Source organism: Homalodisca vitripennis, chromosome 1 (genome assembly GCF_021130785.1).
Source record: "Homalodisca vitripennis isolate AUS2020 chromosome 1, UT_GWSS_2.1, whole genome shotgun sequence".
Lineage (NCBI taxonomy): Eukaryota > Metazoa > Arthropoda > Insecta > Hemiptera > Cicadellidae > Homalodisca > Homalodisca vitripennis.
The window spans coordinates 95463544-95485892 of record NC_060207.1 but is presented as its reverse complement, the minus strand read 5'-3'; the positions used below and the strand labels follow the sequence as shown (position 1 = coordinate 95485892).

Below are 22349 nucleotides of genomic sequence, written 5' to 3'. Positions count from 1 at the left end.
GGTAACATATAAAAATTCCACATGTTCATTTTTCCTGTATTTAGACAACTTCAAAAATAATGAATATGTTCTCACCGAAATCAAATGTTCTCTTCAAAACTGTCTATCAAATCTATTATTAATTTTTAAAATCATATTGGTAGTTGATAACTTTAATACTGTGTTTTAACTGTTATATTTAAAACAATGTTGAAGAGATAATGTAACTGTAAGACATGAAACATATACAGTACTTGAGTGTATTAGACATTATTATAATATTCAGATATTTAGCAAAAATAAAGTCTTTTAAGAAAGAGCTAGTGGTACTAATTCCAAGATATATATTATGATCAGTAATAAAAGACCACTGCTTGAAAATTACTAAGTCTTGTAGCCCTATGAATAAGTAGTTGTTTCATTGAGGGTTAGCACAAATATAATATATTACTTAAATAATAAAAACATATATGAGGTTTTATTTTATTTTTATTTTTATTATTTCAACGGCATAACCATTTTAACAAGTAAGTTTCAAAACAGTAGAATACATAATGAAACGAGTAGATATGAATTATAAGATGCATAACAAGAAAGTATAAATAGATAACAAGTAATGTGTAACAATAAATAGATAAATATTATAACAATAACAAAGAATGATGCTTAACAAGAACGATGCAAAACAAGAAATGAACTATTACGTAGGTAACAGTTTTGAAAAACAATAATAAAATAAAAGACTGAGACACAACACAGGCAGGGTAGGTGTAGAGATGAGCCAATAATAATAACAGCTACAGTGATGCAAGCCGGCTTTTTATTGCAGATTTGGATGCATTAAAGATGTCGAGGGTGGATGGAATGTTGTTCCCTAGCCGCTGAATCCTCAGCATTGGGCCATTTGCTGCATAAGAGGAGGAAGCTGCGACCTTGGTGAAAGAATTCATGGCTCTGGTTCCAAACGATGCCTTGAAGTTGATTTTTCTAGAAGGTCAGGGCAGTCCAACTCAGCGTTGATCAAACGGTAGAGAAACATCACATCCTGAATACAGCGTCTAGAACTGAGTGATGGTATGTTCAGGAAAGTAGCAATATCTTGTATGGGGACCTCTGTGTATCTATAACCAAGACGAACCCCAACAAGTCGCAAGAAACGTCTCTGTATCTTCTCAATATCATCCACAAGGTAGTGCTGGTGCGGTGACCAAACGACGCTGCAGTACTCGAGATGGGGTCTGACATGTGCATAGTACAAAATCTTCAATGAGTGAATGTCGTTAAAGGGCTTGGTGAGTCTCAGTATCAAGCCCAAGTTGCGAGCAGCCTTATTGCATATATTCCTGATGTGAAGTTCCCAAGATAGATTAGATGATAAAGTGACACCAAGATCCTTGACAGATAAGCTTCTATGAAATGCATGACCTCTGATTGAGTAGGTGTGTAAGACTAGAGACTTATTGCGGTTGAAAGTGATGCAGCTGGACTTGTCAAGGTTGAGAGTCATTGAGTTAGCTTGAGACCATACATCTACTTGTGTGAGATCGTTCTGAAGGAGTACAGCATCTTCGGCGGTGCAAATCTTCATGTAAAGCTTCAAATCGTCTGCAAAGAGAAGATGTTTGCAGCGAAGACGAGATGTGACATCATTTATGTATAGGTTAAATAATGAAGGGCCTAGGTGAGACCCCTGAGGTACACCAGACGTAGCAACAAATTCTTTTGAGATGTGTGATCTGTATCGCACTTGAAGTATTCTGTGTTGAAGGTAACTCTCAAGCCAACGGAGAAAGGTTCCTTGAACCCATATGCTTCCAGCTTCTTTATCAGTATAGTGTGGGACACTCGATCAAACGCCTTGGTGAAATCCAGCTCTATAGTATCAACTTGTTGCCTGAGCGTTAGTGCGTCAATTATGTAATCCTGAAATAGGACAAGGTTTGTCACAGGAGATCTGCCAGATGTGAAGCCGTGCTGGTGAATGTTGAGGTGAGCTTTTATTTTGAATTGAATAAGGTTGAGGACAAGTTTCTCAAATACCTTTGCAAAGACGGATAATATTGCAATAGGACGATAGTTTGTGACTGATTCTTTTGGCCCTTTCTTGTAGATTGGTACAATATGGCTCCTCTTTAGGGCTCTGGGAAAAATGCCAGTACTAAGAGATCGATTAAACAGTGTAGTTAGTGGTGGTGATAGCAGATCAGCACAATATTTAGCAGCAGCTGGAGGTTCTTTGATCAAAGTTTATTATTGCTGATAGATAATTTGAAAGTGTAACATTCGTGATGGTCGTCATATGATCACATGAATAGTAGAAATGTATAGTATTATGGCCTTGAAATAAAAAAATACTGTTGTTACAGTTTTTCACATTTAGCAGTTCGTTGTTATCCACTCCTTCCTACACTCAATATTGGAGATGAGCCATAAGCATTTATTTAAAAACTGGATTCAAATACTTACAATTATAAAATGTTAAGGGAGGTGTAATTTATAATTTGAGAAATTTCCTATTTAAGGAATATGGATGTAAAAGTAAAATTCTTTTAGATTACTGGTAAATAATCATATGTATTAAGCCATGTAAAATATCTTACTGTTGCCAAAGTCATTGAAAATTGTCTAATCAAGTATTTAGTGAGATACGGTAAGTTTTTTCCACTATGAGTAAGGTATCGTACTTGTAGATATATGGATTCAAGAATCAAGAATGTTTATTGTTGTCCCACATTAAGCATTAACAATGTACAGGATTGGCATGAGATAGGCATCATTTGTGTGACATTATTTGTCACATTTCATTGTAACTAGATTCTTATAAGTAGATTAAAATTTCCCTATAACTAGTTTAAAATTTCCTTAGAACTAGTTTCTTTTAACTAGATTAAAGTCCTTATAACTAGTTAAAAATTCATTATCATTAAAATCATTTAGGTACACCTCTTTAACTGAATAAGAGGCTTTCTTTTCAGTCACTTAAACATGCTTGAAGTTCTTAGTGCACACTGTTTTGGCATTGTGATGTAACTTGTTAAGAAAATTCGTACCAATGTAGACTAAGCTTTGTTGGGACTTGCTTAACCAAGTGTATTTCACATCAATTAGATTTGCAGATGTGGTATGGAAATATACAGAATTTCATAAACTAAACAAGGTCAGATTTGCTTTGATATAAACTAGGCTATGTAAAGTGTAGATACTAGGCAATGTTAGTACATGCCTAATTCTATAAAGAAAGGTCTTCAAGAATCTCTCTCATTAATGTTCATGAGGCAACAGATAGCATTTTTACATTTAAAAACTTCCTTTGCACCAACAGAGTTGCCCCAAAAAACACTGCCAGTGAAAAATAGGCGTTGATAAGTAAAATAGAACTTATACATAACTTAACACTTATACCGAAACCCTGGCTGTCAAACGTTTACCGAAACCTCCGGTCTGTGAGACCTCTTTAAATAATTTAGCTTCTATATTGTATGTGTATGCTAATAATAACAGTAAATTTGCTCTGAAGGTTTTTTTAAATGAAACCACAGCATTTAAAAAATCTTAATGTATAAGTTTATTGTCAAAATAAAAATAAATGTATGTAAAAGAACATTTTAATATAGAAACTTTTAAACAAGTTCATTCGAGCAGCTTACACATACTTTCCTACTACACTCAAGGCATATCGCCTTGTTACACTTAATGCATTTGTAAGCAGTTTTTGTTTTTTGGCAGAAGGGCACACTGAACAAGTCTTTCTCTTCTCAAGGCGATCACTGGGGCCCTCTTCTCCTTGGACGTCTCTCTCTCTCTCTCGATGCTCACGTGGCAGGTCATCCCCCAAAGTCTTCTTTATTGCTTCTCTTACGTCTCTTTGAAGACTCGGTGCAGCTAGTCCCTTCTGAAGGTGGGGAACAATCAGTCTGTATCCTAGTTCTTTGACAAATTCAAAGTGAGTCATTACAGGTGTATCTCTGTAGCTCATGTACAAAATGAAGCTATTGACAGTGCCGATATTTAGCATTCTGTAGAAAATCGCCAGGGGCATTGCCTGGTCTTTCTACCTGTGGTGAATATGGCACATTTCATGTCCAGTAAATCGAACCACATTTTGTTCTATTGTAGTAGCAGATCATTTCTGGCTTTCCCTTTTCTTCATTAGTCTCAATGGTGTGGTGCATTGAAGATACTAGTACAACGGCTGTTCTTTTTTGGAACAAAGCTGAGAAGTGTCATATTTCCCCTAAAACCATAAAGGGAAGACATAACTGGTCTTTCAAGATGTTGAACTCTTCTGGGATTTGTCTTTTATTTTTTCTCATGGGTCCAACGTAGGTTAGCTGTCTCTTTGCAAGTTAATCTACAACTTCTATCAATGAAAACCAGTTATCGCCGGTGACATTTCTGTTACTAGTAACAATAGGATGAACCAGTCGAATCACAGACTGTGAAGGAATACTGAGTGACTTTTCTCTTTCACTGAGACCTAATGAGTCACTACCCTTACTAGTGTAAATGTAAGCATTTAGAAGATAAGAAGTTTTTGAGTTACACAAACACATGATTTTTAGTCCATATTTCTTTGACTTCTATGGCATATATACACGGAAGCCACACCTTCCTCGGAATGGCACGAGCATTTGATCAATAGTGACATTAGACGAAGCTGAATATACACTTTCGCTATTGGAAATAAATGTTTGAAATATTTCAGAAATGGCAGCTGTCTCATCTGTTATTTTCCTCTGATCAGGTGTTGCTGCGTTGTCAAATCTGAGGCACATTAGGAGGATTTCATACCGTTTTACCGACATGGTGGCACTGTATATAGGGCGGCTAAAAGACCCTTTAGTGAACAATAATGGTATTTGTTCATCATTGGATCTGAAAATGGAAGACAATATAGGCAAGCATATAAGGGCATTTATTTCTTCAACATCGGTATCCTTATAGTTGTTTTGTTTGGTCTGTTGAGACAACTTTGATCTCACACTTGCTAGCTTTTTGTTGGTATTTTTTACAATTGTGTGTATAATACTATTATCAAATAAAAGATTCCATACCTCTTCCTTTGTAGGCTGATTACCTAGAGTCCTTGCTCGTCCTTTTATTCCTGGCAATGTTCTAATTATATTTCTAGCGGGAGTTCTAACATTTCTTGGAGGCTCTTTGCTATTCCATGCATTTGGGGCACCAAGTTGTGTTTTGATTGTTCTTTCTAAATAGTATGTATCTTGTTCATCGTTCACTTGTAACATATTCTCCACTACAACTGGCCCATTTCTAGGAACTTCTAGTAGATCATTATCCTGTTCTTCTTCTCCTGAACTTGATTCTTCAATTACAACATCTTCAGTATCAGTGAGAACAAAATCTGGGTCCGCATCTGAGTCATCTACTACACTGCTGTCATCTTCGGAATCTTCTGAACGGTAACCATGAAGGAGCCTGCCGATGTGATCACCAAAATTTGGATCACGTGGATCCAAGGTTTTTGGTAGTCGATTTGAATGAGCCATTGTACTTTACCACTTTTTAAATAAACGTTCAAAAATCTAATAATGTATACAAGTACTTAGACACATTTACATTTAGCAACAGGTAAATACCAGAACCGGATCATTGTAAAATAGTAATAACAAAGACACGAAGCACACACAACCGAAACCTCCGGTATGACAGACCTCGAATCGACAAACGTACACCGAAAACATCAGTCACTGAGACCGGTACGTTTTTCAATATCAGTCAATATAGGAAGAACGCCACGCTGAAACTGAAGAATAAACTGCATGCGTGCTGGGGAGGGGGAGGGAGGAAGGTACTGTTCAGGCGGGCAGCCGACGCTAGACAGTGTCACCACTATTAGCAAATGAAATTCCCTTGCGGTCTATGAGACCGGGGTTTCGGTGATAGTGTTAAGTTTCTTCAGACAAAAAACGAGTCTGGAAATATGGAAGCAGAGAGTTGGTATAAGCACCCCAGGTAAGCATACAATCTAGATTCAGTCCTAAAAGCTTTAACTGATTTATTTTAAGACTCTTTTGGCCTACTACTTAAACTAAAAACCTTACCTATACCTTTTTTGTTCCTAAGGCCGGTTACAGAGTTCATAACTGCCCATGCACCTTTGCATTGATTATTAGATTCCATTATATACTTATCGTAGATCATTTTTTTGCTATGTGTATCTGCTCTCTGTAATAATTTATCAAATTTCTATGGATATACACTAGGTCTTTATTAGACTTGCTTCTTTCATAGCATATATCTAGGAGTAACCAGATCTGAGCTAGGTATAAAGTATACCAATTTTTGTTTATCGTGTTATGGCTTACATTACCATTCTCCCTAATAATTTTTGTTTTTAAAGGACAACAATCATTGAAATTGCCAGTCAAGATTTGCATAAAAGACTGAAAAGCCTTGTCAACATCACTATCCAGTAAAATAATATCAAACAAGTTAATTTTACTTAACCTAGGTTTAAGCCTGTTAATGACATTTTAGTTTAATAGTGTGTAAGTTATAGTTCTCGGTGTGGAATTAGCAACAGATGGGAGCACTTCACTGTTCTTAGTTAGGCCAAGGGAACTTATTTTTAGCAAGAGTCCGCTGTGGTCGGAGAGATGAGGGGGTGTTGTTGTACAGACAGAGGCTGAAAGCTGCAGGTTAGAGATACAGTTATCTAAACAGGTCAAGTAACGGGTTGGTTGAGAGTTAAGGCAAAAACAGTCCTATGACTTAAGCATATTCAAGAAATTTCTAACTTGACTATCATTGTTTCTTGGTTCCAAGTTCATGTCACTAGCGATTAAAATCTTAAAGTTACTATATTTTACCATGTTTTACCAAAGTACCAGTTTCGCCATTTTCGTGGTAAAGATTTCTACAGAGGAATCTGGGTTACGGTAGATTGATATTTTTGTGTGATAACTCGTATTTTTGATTGTTTCTTTTAATTGCAGGAGTTATCCAGGTGCTTCAAGTGACGTAAAGGTAGACATAACAGGAACTAATATCTATGGAAGGAATTGTAGGATCTGGACCAACATATTTGATAGAAAGGACGGTTCACTTATAGTGCGGTATAAGTTGTATGAAACCTGCTATGATATGGAGATCACTGTCAAGTACAAGGGGCGTAATGTGGATGCATCACCATACAAAATAAACGGTATTATATTCAATTAATCTGTATTATAACATTGAATATATAATTTCCATTATTCCAGACTGATTAACTACTTAAGCACTTTTGAAAGTTTTGCTCAAACTGTTATTTTTTGACATAATGTATCAAATAACTGTGAAGTTTATAAAAAATTATGGAGAAAGAAAGTACATAGTATAATCTATATAAAGTTTTACTTTAACTGATGGTGTAGTTTATATTATTTGCACTAAGAAGAGATTTGAAGACATTAGCTTAATGAGTATTTAAATTAACATCATATACAACAGAAAACAGGTCATTAGTACAGAAGTAAGGCCAACAAGATACATGAACCTGTTTATCCCAACATTAGTAAAATCCCAACATTATCTGATGAAACAGACAAATTAAGAACTCAGGCACTAAAATCATAATCATATGTATTTATCACAAAAGTATGTGCTTTTTCTTTCCTCATTTTATTCTTTTTGAAATACATCTCTTGAACTTATCAATATATAATAACATATCAATGGGCTTGATTTATTATGTGTTTACACAATGTACATATATACAGTATAAATACAGAATAGTGTTAGTATTATATTACAATATGTCTATAGTAACTACATAAATCATTAAATAAAAAAGTCACATCAAAATATTATTTAAATATTATTCTAATTTATATGTTTCCAAAATATACTGGAATTAATTCTTTGCTGTTAAATAATTAATTACATCTTTTTCTATATATAGATATAGTAAATATAGATATTTACTGACTAAATTTGGATTTCATCAAAGTGTATTTGTGTTTACAGAGGTTAAGTGGTAGAGAGAGCATTTAAATATTACTCATGTAAGATTGACTGGGTGGCATGTAAGACTTTAAGGTCTTAACTGTGTTTTATTAAATAAAAATAGTTTTTTTGTTTATGTATTATACATTACAGTATTTACAAAATCCTGTTGAAAAATTACCACATTCTATTCACCATATGTTCAAAATAATAATAGCTTGTGACTAAGAACAGTTTTTTTTTAATTTTTGTAAAGATTTTTATGTTATTTAAAATGAGAAATATAATAAAACTAATTACAAGTTACAACACTGTAAAAACTTTTAATACTTTTCCAGGTAAGGAGCGATATGAATGATAACAAAACTATTAAAATCAGTGTAAGTTGCCCTTAACGAGGTTATGGCTTTTATATTATACATTTGATTTTTAAGGAATACCAGTAAAAGAAGAATTGATTTCATGAAAATCAAATCAAATTTATTGGTATGACAAGGTACATTTTATAGGCTCATACATACATAGCTTATATTTAAATGACCTTCATTGTAGTACTACCCAAAAGTTTGAGCATTACTTCATTGGACATGACTCCCAGAGGCCAAAATCACCCTCCCCCTCATTTTATAGTTATTATTAGTTACTACCGTAGTTACTACTTTATAGTTTATAGTTGGTCCAGTGGCAAATCACCATTCCAGAATGCAGTCAACAATAGAGAAACCAGATTTGTAGCAGCATTCGTTTCTACAGTTGCTATGCTCCGCCAAGTATCTCTTTCGAGAGATTTACCGATTTCCTCAATCGGCTAAATAAGGATGCAAAGCAAAACTTTCCTGTAGCAATAGCAGGTGATTTCAATTCCTGGGCAGTAGACTGAGGTAGCAAGTCCATCAATGCATGGGGAAAAGCATTACTCAAAGCAATGGCCACATTAGACGTCGTCCTACTCAACAGCGGAGATACACCTACGTTCACGAAGGAAGAGGCAAGCTCAATAGTGGATCTTCCGTTCGTCAGTAGTAGTCTAGCCAGAGGAAGTTTTTCTTGGGTAGTTATGAACACCTATACTGCCAGCGACCATAACGCAATCCTCTGGGAGGTATCGACTAGCCAGAACCCTCGAAGAGCAACCGGACAAAACTACGGAGTTGGATGGAGAGTGAAATCCTTTGACCAAGCTACTTTGGTTGTAGCCTTAGAATCAACTCGACTATTTCTTCCTTACACAGTTTCTCTCTGGGCATGGGGATTTCCAAAAATACCTAATTCGTATGCAGAAAACATCAATAGACCAGAAGAGTAGAGTAGTATATGTCATACTGCTGAGACCCTGCTGGACTGAAGTAATGCCTTTTGGTGATCCCAGTTCCAGTAGATGAAGCACAGGAGATTTTAGTGGGTAAACCTAGGGATCATAGAGAAAGAGAAGAAAAGGGAGTCCCACACACGGGGAGAGCTCTAAAGCAAAGACCCTAGTTGCGTAATGCATTTCCTCCTGAGGAAAAATAAAAATGGGGCAGACCGTACAAGGTGGTCATGAACCACCTGAAATGCCAGCAAATACCTTCACCTACATGCCCACAGCTTCTGAAGAGGATTGTCACTGCGCTGTTTCCTCGACAACCGCTATTCACCTACCAGTCAGAGCAGGTCAACCCTGAAGACATCCTCTCAGGATGAATTTATGGAGGCATGTAATCGCGTAGGGTACAGCAAGGCGCTGAGATTGGTTGGAATCCCAAATATTGCATTAAAAACCGCTATCAAAACAGCACCAACACTATTCCAAGAAACATAAATACATGTGTAAAAGAAGAAAACTTTCTTAGCAGATGAAAGCAGCAGAAAAGACTTGTAATTCTCCCTAAAGGGAAGAAGCCACCGGACGAACCATTATGTTACCGTCCACTCTGCATGTTAGATAAGGCAGGTAAGATACTTGAATACATAATCCACCAACGAATAGAGGTAGTAGTCGAACCGCTACTTGTTGACAACCAGTATGGTTTTCGGAAAGGGCAGTCAACACTGGATGCCTCGCCGTCAGCATAGCAAGGAATGCCATCACAAGGGATAGATAGATAGAAGAATGGTACGAAGGATTACTGTCTAGTGGCTACGCTAGACATCAGAAACGCCTTCAACTCCGCCAATTGGGACTGCATTATGCAGGCCCTCGAAAGAATGAACGTGCCAGGATACCTGTGTAGGATAGTTGCAAGCTACTTCACGGACAGAGTCCTGAAATACGACACGAAGAAACTTGTCACGTACGTGGATGACATAGCTGTAGTGATCGTTGCCAATCATCTTGATGAGGTGAAACACCACTGTTGAGTAAATTAACTTGTGGATGAATACAGTGAACTTGGAACTAGTCAAGCACAAGACCGAGGTGGTGCTCATCACCAGCAAAAAAAAGTAGAGTCCATTAGACTGAATGTCGAGGATCAAGAAATCACATCACAACAATTTATTCAATATCTGGGAGTTATGCTTGATGCCCAGCTCAACTTCAAGCAGCAGGTCAAACACATTACTGCCAAAGCGGCAGTAGGAAGAGCCAGCCCAGCATGACTGATGCCCAATGTCGGAGGTCCAAAGCGAAGCAGAAGACTACTGCTATCATCGGTAGTCACGTCAGTGCTCACCTATGGGATACCCATTTGGGCAGACACAGTAAAGACCCAAGCATCATGGAGAAAGGCTGGACCTATATACTGGCAGAGTGCTCTTAGAGTGACTAGTGCTTTCCGCACAATATCTGAGAAAGCAGTGTGTGTCATTTCTGGATTTCTACTTCTCAGAGTCCTAGTTGAGGAAAGAGAAAACCTATACCAACGAAAGAGGTCAACCACACTGAGCCCTGAGGATCTCAGGACAGAAGAACGACAGAGCAGCATCGTACGATGGCAAACATAGTGAGATGCCGCAATAAAGGGAAGATGGACACATCGTCTCATACCAAGGATCGATGTTTGGCTGAACCGAAACCACAACGAGGTCAATTACTATCTCACACAGATGTTATCAGGACATGGCTGCTTCCAGGTGTATCTTCACCACTTCAAGCACGATGATTCCCCGGAGTGCCTGTCCTGCCCAGGAGTCCCAGAAGATGTGGAGCATGTATTCTTTGTGTGCCCTCACTTCGGATCTCAGTGGACCAATTGGAGAGTGTCTTCAATCGGAAAGTCCAACCAGAGATAATAGTAGAAGTAATGCTGTCAATAGAAGTTGCCTGGAACGCCACAAGCACCTTTGCTGCAGAAGTCCTCACAGACCTACGTTCAATCAAAGGAAAAAAGCAAAAGCCAGAAAATAGAAGAAAGGAAAACGGTTTTAGTCGGTAGTAACTGTTAACAGTAATGATCATCTGTACTGTAACGACAGTGATCGTACATGAGTTGTTAACATGTTAAGTCCGACATATCCAGGCATTGCATCTAGCCTGTTCGAAGACGTCAATGTCTTTCCGTAACCTCTGTAAAAAAAAACCCTTCCCCTCATTCAAAATGTTTTATAACACAGCTTGTGGAAATGATAACTGTCCCAAAAAAGGCCAAACAAGTTGAAATTTCACAACAAAATTGATCTTGTAAATATCTCAGCTAAGTTTTCTTACCAGCTTGGTACGCCACTTCGTTTCAGTATAGCGGCCAGTACTTTAATTAAATTCATAAGTCTGTTATTTATGAACCTAAAGGGACAAAAGTGTGCTAAAATGTTTAAAACATTTCCTTAACTTTGTTGTAAGCAATTGTTTTGTATCTCAAATGTTTTTCGAGATAATAGGTACACATAAATCCATGTGAATGTTAATATTGAAGTTGTCATAAAACCTATCTACATCTTCCTACTGAGCCAGAAGGAATATTATTAATTTGAAAATGTATAAATATTATGTTGTAGAATAATATTAGTGTTTATTCTGATAAAAATCTTGTCAGTGTATATTTTACATTAATAAATATTTTTACAATTATGTTTTAAATGGATTCAATTTCTTTACAGTGTTTATTATATCAGGAATTATATTACATAATTTTGTTCTTTTGTAGAATAAATTTTTAATTTTATTGTTTCAGGGAATATGAAAACAATATTTTTTGTGCACTAAAAGCATAAGGTTTTTGTAGTTTCAAATTAAGGGAATAAAAGATATAGCTGGAAAGAATTCACATATTGCTTTTTAGGAGGCTTCTGACATGCAGTTTTAGAGCAGAGAGAGGGAAGGAATTTTTATGGATGTAGTTTACTACCATTGACCTCATCCATCCAAAGTGGATGCCATTTAGATCTAGGCCTCTAAGCTCTAAAGTATTATGTCCATTTTAAAAGAGGGAGGGTACCCTTTACCTTTCTCCCCACAGCGATCATAGCTCTGTCAACCCCTCTCTTGTGGATTTCAACATACCACACATAACACATAACAGACATCCATTATATCATTCAGGTGTAAAATAACAGAAATACACACGGCACTACATTTTTTAGATTAATTGGGTTTTTTTTTTATTCTTTTCAGGTACCATTCAGGCTGAAGATTGCAACTGTCCAATTCCTTTAGAAGATTGGCTTCATAACAACAATTGTCCTTCTAGCCACTCACAAATCATGTCGGACCTGGAACCCTTTCCTACTGTAAATTTCTCCACCTTTCACAGCCATGTTGTCAAGAAAGTAGACAAGTCAGGGAGCATGAGTGTCTGCAACTATGCCATCCTAAATAACAAGGTATTTTTATTTTAAAATTATTATTTTTGAGGCTTGTGTTGATATAATAGATATCACTCTTTTCAATACCTCCAGTTTTTAGAAGATCTAATTGATTGTTAGTTAAAAATATTATTCTAAATCCAACAAACATCAATTATCCAATTGGAATCTGATGAATTCAATTAAAACATCCATGATTTATAAACTAATTAAATAATGAAGAAGGATTATAAAACTTGTGGTTGTTTTATAGGCTACCTTCCAGTAGAACCTACACTTCATCATATATTGGTCAAAGTACGATTAAGGATTTTTTAACAGAAAGAATCTTTTATTAAATTCAGACAAAACTAATTATATTCATTTTCTACAAAACAATCCAGATCAAATATCAACCCTGAATCTTTTTAGGAAATGACAGACTTAAACAAGTAGACCACATAAAGTTTCTAGGACTTGTAGATATAATACATAAGAATTTATTTTGGAATAAACATGCAGATCACATTACTAATAAAATGTTTACTGGTCTTTATATGCTCTGTGACAAATAACTAAAATGCTCTGTTAAATTACTGAAATTAGTAATTTAAATACAGTTGTATATTTCTCATTGATCTACTCACATTTAGCTTATGGAATAAGCATTTATGGAACAACAACAACAAGCAATTTAGGTAAGTTAATGGTCATAAAAAATGTTAGAGTCAAGAAACATTTTAAGATATACAGAATTTGTTAAAACATATTTTTTCTGAACTTGGAATATTACAGTATATGGATTACACATATTTAAACCAATAATTTATGTAAAACAATTTTTTATCCTATAGTAAAAACTAATAAATATACATAAAATAGGTACTTGTTTTAACAATAAAATTTAATTATTTAAAATCTTAAATTTTATGAAAAGAAAACATATTACAGAGGTGTGAGATATTTACATAATCTACCAACAAAATTTGTAATCTACCATAAAAATCTAGTTTTTTAATGTGTCAAATGGTATGCAATTAAATGTTTTTGTTAAGTCAAAAACCACAACTGAGACTCAATCTTTTCATTTAGATGTGATTAAGATGTGAGTACAGAATTTAAAATAACAACCATAGTCGTAAACTTTCCACAAAATAAACCACACTAATCATTTGAAACAAGTCGTTACTCTAAAAAACCTAGATTTTTTAAAATCAGTTACTTCAATACTTTTGAAAAATGCGAACAACTTTACTGATATAGGCCAATAATTTTGCCTCATCTTGCCACTAGGCATAGCATCTTTCTCTCCTTTTTATAAATTGGTATTATGTTGGAGATTCTAACTAGTCAATAAAATAGCAAAATAATACATGTTAAAAATAAAAGATACTGGAATTTTTATTTGCTGATTTATTACTTTGTATTCAGATAGTAAACAATAGTCTAGGTTTTTTTTATAATTTGATAGTTTTAGGATGATGTTTCAGTATGATGTTATTAATCTGGCCCTATATCGGGACTAGTAGGGTTGGATTACCAAAAGTACTGGTGAGGGTACAATACAAAATGAAGAAATTTAACTATAAAACAGCATATAATTCCTTACAAAAGCTATTGACAATGATAGTAGAAGTATAGTAAAAAATTAAAACAGTACTTTAAAAACAATAACCATGTTAGTTGTAATGAAAAGCCACTATAATGTAAAAAATTAGTAAAATAGTTTCTAATGTTTTTCTGTTTTATTGAAATGAAGGAAAGTTTTAAAATATTTTCTGTAGTCCCTTATATGTTAGTATATCGGAAGCGGAAGCCCCATTTTCCTCCGTCCAAGTGGCTGCATGGTGAAGGCACAGAGAGCCGTGTCCGTGTTTACTGTGTGTGTAGCGGCCGGGGTAAAACTCTCTCGTCCCCACTGTCCTCATCACTGTTGACTAGTACGTTTGCGATAATAGACAATAGACAATATCCTTTATTACAATTTCTTCAAGAAATATTACAGCGTCAATAATCTCACTTTCTGTAATGGTTTGACCCTGCTCGTCGTCTGCACGTTCTTTCTAGCCAGGCATTTACATCTGATGTTGTTTGCATTTACATCAGGTTTGTCCACAAGCTGTTCAACCATTGCTTCTCTCAACTCATTTAGTTCAACATCTGTGCCATTTTGTGATTGTGAATTAGGTTCAGCCTTCTTTTTGTAAGCCAGTAATAAATCTAGAGAAGGCCACAGCTTTGCCCATGAACAAGCAATTGTTTTTTTTAGAAAGCTTTTTCCACTCGTTTGTCAAACCAATAACCGTTGCAAAAACCGTTTACCCCCTTCAGGTTCCTTCAAAGCTGTAATGACACTCTTCTCTTTTGATAAAAACTGTATAATAGGTTTTTCTTGTAACTGGTTTTAACAGTTTAAATGACATTGTCATCCATAGGTTGGAGTAACAAAGTTACAGTTGCGGGAAACAAGAAAGTGACAATTTGACCATCCTTGGATTTTAGTTCTTCATCGGGATGTCCTGGACAATTCAATACAATTTTATTCCTGGTCAAGCAATAAAAGGGCTTTTTGAAGCAATTTCTTTGTCTTCAAAAACTGTTTTACAGATGGAACAAAGTTTTATTGAATGATAGTAAAAAAGAGTTTTTCACATCCATCCCTTAGTTTGATAAGTGTAGAAAACTGTCAAATTCACATTCTTGAAAGCCGTGGGATATTTGGATTTTTCAGTGACAAGCATTTCCAACTTATGAGTGCCACTAGCATTATAAAATTTCATAAAAGGTATTCTTTTGCTAATTTATGACCCGGGGCACTAGCTTCCACCTTATGAACAAAGGATTTTTTGGCAAAAGACACCAGAAAAAACTGCTCTCATTTGCATTGTATACCTGATATGGGCCCAAATCCATTTCTTCTACAGTTTAAAAAAATGTTTCAACAAAAGGCTCAACAGCCTCTACATCACTTGAGAGTTTTTCTCCGGTTAAAGATAGCAATCACATTCTAAAATGCCTTTTGAATTTATCCAACCACCTGACACTGGTAATTGCCCTTTTTCTTGATTTTGTTGTAAAACATTTTTGCCTTTTCCATGAGAATCTCACCTACATGTGTCCCGGTTTCTTTAATGCATGAACCAAGCATAAAGTGTACTTCCACTTGTGGAAACTCACCTGCCTCTAAAGTCTTTCTTATAGTAGAAGATGGTTCATTACCCTACTTGAAGAATGATTCAATTTGCTCATTTTTCTTCTTAACGTCATGAATTGTTACATGACGAACACTATATTCCTTAGACAAATGAGCCAAATTCTCACCCTTTTCCAAACGTTTTAAAATGGCATAATTTTTACTTTATGTCAGCATCACATGCTTACGTTTTTGCGACATCGCACTGCACTTGGCTGTACTCACTACATTATTATACAATTTCCTCTTGTCAAATTTTGCTGCCTCTTTAGTTTTTATTGGTATAAAACTGTGCCACAAACTTATCAATCTATTAAAAATTACATACGATTTTTACATCAGTTAAATTAATTGTAGATCATTATTCACAAACTCCCAAGATTCGTTATCAAAACCACTACAAAAAGCCAAATTCTGGTTTATAAGATCATGATGCTTGTGTTTTGAATTTATTGAGATGGTTTGTGTACACAAATGTTTTAGGAATTAATAAATACTGTTTTCAAAAGTTATTAAATGGATTGTTTATTGACAATTGTTTTCCAAAAGTTGTTCATAAGGCTAATTTTAATGTAAAATTACTCAAACAGATGCAAAGTTGCATGGACATCAGCAAAGCTACAACCAGGATTTCTTCAATCAGCACTAGACACAACATCAACCTTAGGAGTTCAAGAGCTTCTTTAAAACTTTGTTGGGAGGCATAAGTATCAGGGTAAAAGCTTCTGTTAGATATCTGAAAAAGTCTTTCCCTCAAGGAATCCAGACGTTCTTTTTCAGTGTGATGAAACCTATCAATCGAGCTGGGTTGGTTAAAGAACAGCCTTGCCAGATTGGGGACTTTCATTAGCTTGGTGTCTGTCAAATCACAAATCAGGTTCTCATAAGCCAACCGTCCCAGAGCATTGAGTGGTTAGCTTATCACTTTATAACTCCCAGTGACCTGGGTTCAAATCCCAATTCAGACAGGCATTTTTGCACAGTAACAAATAATCATCTAGCCTAATGTGAGGTAATGTGATGAACGATTTCTGTGATAAACAAACAGAATAGATTAAACCATCCTAGAAGAATTGGAGACAAACCAAAATGTTGTTATCTGGATAACTACAAAGCTACCTAGCACTTTTTAACATCTATTTACTGTACCTTGTATTACGTCACTTAAACAGGTAAAATATAGACAGGATTCCATTGGGGAGACAACGGTCCTCTGGAAAACTCAAAATGTAAACCCTATTTGAAAATCTCCAGCTTTAAATTATTAAGTTCTCACCATAAAGTAATCACAGAAAAGAATTTTTATTTCAAGTAGTTATTAAAAAAACTGTAAAAAATCCTTTAAATTTATTACTAAATATAATCTCAAAGTCATAAAGATTTGGTAAAATTCTGAATTTTATCATATTAAATTACTAGTATCAAACAAATATAAAACTTGGTTTAAATCCATTACAATAATCCCAATGTTGTAAAATTACAACTGAAATATGTTATTGGCTTTGCAAATACCTAGCTAGATTGGTGAATTAAATTGCCTTGAGAACCTTAATGACAATTTAAGTAGTATTAAATATAAGAATTTTTTTTTGAATGTGTAGCCTTAGAACTAGAATTAATAATTGAAAAATGTTTCAAAAGGTGTATTGTAATCTCCTTGTATAGAACCCCCAACAGTAACTTCAATCAGTTCATTTGGAAATTAACAAACTTGTTTGAAAAAGTGAGAAGAGAAATCAAAAGTAAATACATATTTCTTTGTGGGGACCAAATATAAATTTGTTGAAGGAGGATAAGGAGATGAAAATGTTAAAGAATGTTATAACGTCTTTTAATTGTCAAGCTGTATTTACAAGGCCAACAGGAATTACTAAGAATACCAAATCTTGCATTGACAATGTCATAACAAATGTAAATCCAAAATCCATCAGCAATGAAATTATAGAATTAGGGCTATCAGATCACAACTCACAAGCAGTGTACTTAAATAAAAAAGCCATGAGTAAAAAGAAAATTATAAATACAAGAATGCTACAGAATGAAAATAGAATTAAACTACTTTGCAATTCCTTGCAAAAGGAAAAATGGCAGTCTTGTTTATCCAAAGAGACAAGCAATGAGGTGTATAACAGCTTTTTGACAACATTCCAATAATTTTTTTTCTCTGCTTTCCCAATGAGAACATTCACAGTCAATCCTCTGAATAATAAAAAGAAAAAAACATGGATCAGAAACGAATTGAAAGAAGCCAGTAAAATAAAAAGAAAACTGTTTGAAATCTCAAAAGTTAATGAGTCTGAATTGTTTAAAAATTATTTTAAACAGTTTCAAACAAAATATAATAAAGATATCAAAAATTCAAAGAGACAATTTAACAGACAATTAATTCTATCATCAAAAAATGTTAGTAAAGCTACCTGGTTGGTGGTCAAGGAGGAGCTGGGCAGTTGGAAAAATAAGATGTGTCATGAAATAAATGTGAACGGAGAAATTATACATAATCCAACAAAGATATCAAACTGCTTCAATGATTTTTTCTCAGAAACGGGGCAAAAAATTGGTTCTTCAGCTAATATAGAGGAAGCAAAAAAATATTTAAGAGGTTCTAGGCAAGTTTACGATAACTTTACTTTGGAAACTGTGAGTGAAAAGTATGTCCAAAAGGTTATTGATTTAATGGAATCAAAAACCTCTTACGGCTGGGATGAAATTCCCACATCGATAATGAAACTGGCCAGTCCTTATATTGTCAAACCTCTGACTCATGTTGTGAACCTAGTAATAACAACATGTGTTTTCCCTCAAAAAAGATGACACTAGACTAATAGAAAAATATCGTCCAGTAGCCCTACTACCAGCTTTCTCTAAGGTGGTTGAGAAGATAGTAAGCAATCAGGTCATGGAGTACTTGGACAAATATAAATTACTATCTGAGCAACAGTTTGGTTTTCAGAAGGGGAAAAATACTCAGATGGCAGTATTTGAATTGGTCACACATGTCTTGAGGGCTTTGGGTGGATCGCAGAGTGCTCTTGGAGCATTCTGTGATCTATCTAGGGCTTTTGACAGTGTGAATCATGAACTACTATTGGTTAAATTGTACAAATAAAGAAATGTATGATTGGTTTAGCAAAAATGGCTTGAAATTCAATAGCTCAGAGACAAACTTAATTCATTTTCACACCTCCCATACTAAAACCAATGGCATTATAAATAAGATCAACCTTCCCTGTGGAGAAGAGTGCCAACTTTCACAGAAAGCCACATTTTTGGGAATTATCGTAGATGAGGCGATGAACTGGCAATCACATATTAATATGCTTCAAGAAAAACTAAGTAAAGCCATTTTTGCTATTAAAACCGTTGCAGAGGTAACTGACAAACAAACTGCCCTGATGGTATACCATGGTTACTTTGTTTCTTTAATCAGATATAGTACAATATTTTAGGGAAGTAATTATTCAAAAATGAATTCAATTTTTGTTTTGCAAAAGAAAGTGATTAGATACATGTTTAAATTAAACTATAGAGAATCATGTAAAGAAGTATTAAAAAAATAACATTTTGACAGTTCTTGCTCTTTATATTTTGGAAGTTCTAAAATTTGTAAAAAAGAATCTACTAATATTTACATCATAAATCATAATTATAACACGAGATATAGAACTAATTATAAATACCCAATACATAAACTTACTATATTAGAAAAGAGTCCCTATTACATGGGAATTAAAATGTTTAATATTATACCTGATGGGATGAAAAAAGAAAATAACTTATTACGTTTTGTTTCTTCTCTGACTGCAATATTAATAACAGCATGTCCATATAAGATTGAAGATTTTAATTCAGAACTGTTTAAAAAAAGCATGAATAAGGCATGATGAAAAGATTTTTTTATTTCCTATTACATGTAATTATATCATATATTTTATTAATAGTAGACTAAGTAGCTTCTAGAAAAATTGACATGTCATACATTACAGGAGCTATGCTCCAACATTATGTAATAATTATATGACAAATAAATGATTGATTGAAGAAATAATTTATTAAGGCTATAAAAAATACTTCATTCTTGGAAAAGAATTCTTATGACCTAAACATCATAAGAACATCTATATTTTCATCAGACACTTCACATTGACTGAACATCAGAAATGAGTATTCTTAAAATGCATACATTGGGTGAAATTTGGTAAGTATTTGGATGGCATAGAGACAATTATTTAACAGGTAAATGTTATGTAAACAGGAGGAGTATGAGAAAAGTGCAGGCATTATCCCATGTTTGACATTCTGAGCTATATTATTGCATATATGTACAGATATACCGCAGATGCTATGGGCAACATGTTGGGTTCAAGACATTTGTAGATGCTATCTTGACGTCCCTGGCTCGCAAGATAGAACTGCCTAACATGGAGATGTTTGTGAACTTGGGTGACTGGCCTCTCGTGTCTAAACATGCTAAGGATCTCTTCCCCCTCTTCTCCTGGTGTGGATCTACCAGCTCCCTGGACATTGTGATGCCAACATATGACATAACTGAGTCTTCCCTGGAGGCAATGGGCAGGTGTAGTATCCACTCAAATCAAAATTATAACGAATAAATTTATTATAAATTTTGGATCTTTTCTTTTCTTAGAATGTGATTTGTCAACATGTTTTGAGTCGATCAGGGGGCTTCCAAACTGTGATTGATACTGATTGGTTTGGTTGTAATTGACTTGCTATTAATGTGGCATAAAACTGATTTTTATTTTATTTTTATATGTATGTTTTATCGTACACTAAACTTAAATAAAAAAAGGAAACAAACACGTAATCCGGCAGTGCTTGAAAGACAACCTCTTTACATTCATATATTTGATATTATGTAATTTCATGTAAATAATCAACCAACAGCATTAAATTTGATAGAGAAACATTAATTACATCGAAGCAATTGTGATAAAAAATGTTAAAGAACTTCAAATTTGAATTATTGATTAAAAATTTGATGTTACAACCACGCACATGTGTCAACAATAGAAAATAAATTCATAATTAGATATTAGGACTTATTCAATTTACAATCTCCTAAATTGTCTTAATGTAAATGACAATTAAGGTATTTATGTGAACTTTAATCGTATACAAATAAAGTTCAACATTTAATTTGATTCATGTGTGTATTCATAGATGCATTACGATTTACCAAATCGGCCCTGAGATTAAATATTCACGAGTGATAAATTATAAAATTAATATCTTTTAATGTACAAACAGTGAAATAGCCCATTAGAACAGTGAATTAGATCATTATCACACGTATATGTAGGTCTACATATAAGATACAACATTGGTAGGACTGTTATATAAAAGATACCACTTCTTCATAAATATCCCTCCAACAATAGAGCAATAATATTAGTGAGACCTTTTAGTAAAATTTAATTGGCACAACTATAGACAAATCAACAGCTTCATTTTTTTTAATAAGATGATTCAATACATTACACATTTTTTTATTAATAATAAAGAATTGTGTAACTAACATCCCGATAAACATCACTCAGTAAGCAGAACCTGTAAAATGACGGCTTACACAATATAATTCAGTTTAAAACATTAATCATGTAAAACTATGGGACAGGGCTCAAATTGTTTAGTTTAAAATTCAAAATTATAACCAACATTAGCTTTTTACAGTATACTTGATCATGTTTAATAATATATTATTTCCTTAAATCTTGCATGTTTTGAAGTTTCATTTCAGACCAAGATAATTGACAATTTTTTAATGACCCTATTTCTCTCATAAGAATTGTATCTTGCACCCTTATGACTGTGTCCAATACACTTAAAGACTTATGCAAGTCCTCCTCATCAGTCTTCATGCATTAGAAAAATGGGCCTTAAAGAAAATCGTATATCTTGTTAACATATCTCTGATGCACCTATGAAGTTCAGAAAGTCGTTATTTTTTATTTAGTTATTTATAAGGCTATTGCTTTTCAGTCCTATATGGGTAAAATTCAAATCAAATAAAAAAATAAATATAATAATATATAATATAATATAAATAAAAAATCAAATAGTAAAATCCTATTTGATTCAAATCAATATTTTCCTAGTATTCAAACTTACCAGTTATGAAAACAGAATGGTTTTTTTATCAGGAATGTCTACAAATACAAATTTAAAGGTGAGGTTATCATTACTTGGTCTAAGGCATCGGATTAATATTCTGTCTGTGACAATAGCACTTTTTTTCTCTACTCTCCACGTCAGTATTAACTTTCCCACTTGTTTTGTTTCATCAAGTCCTGCCACAGGCTTGTGCAGGCAGCATAAGGCTAAAATGAATACTAGCAGAAAATTAAACAATGAATTCCTTTAACTGTGAGATGAATGCTGTTAATCTCTTACTCTTTAAAGGCATTCAGTCGTCGTCATGGTCTTTTACTGCAGTGATCTGTTGGTTAGTTACTGACAGATAAAAAAATTGAGAGCAAGATTCTTCATATCTCTCCCTTAGAAA

General features: G+C 34.2%; 1 protein-coding gene across 4 annotated transcripts in view; it reads left to right on the top strand.

Moving 5' to 3' along the window:
- Window positions 1-22349, top strand: part of LOC124367107 (protein O-glucosyltransferase 2-like) — a 42823-nt gene that overhangs the window by 6855 nt on the left and 13619 nt on the right. For 3 of the 4 annotated variants that reach the window (XM_046823771.1, XM_046823764.1, XM_046823783.1), the window contains exons 2-4: window positions 6939-7147; window positions 12461-12669; window positions 20152-20399. In XM_046823771.1, the coding sequence (XP_046679727.1) occupies window positions 6939-7147; window positions 12461-12669; window positions 20152-20399 (666 nt within the window). Of the gene's footprint in view, window positions 1-1387; window positions 1969-6938; window positions 7148-12460; window positions 12670-20151; window positions 20400-22349 lie in introns of those variants that run through there. The other variant, XM_046823777.1, reaches the window with a different exon arrangement.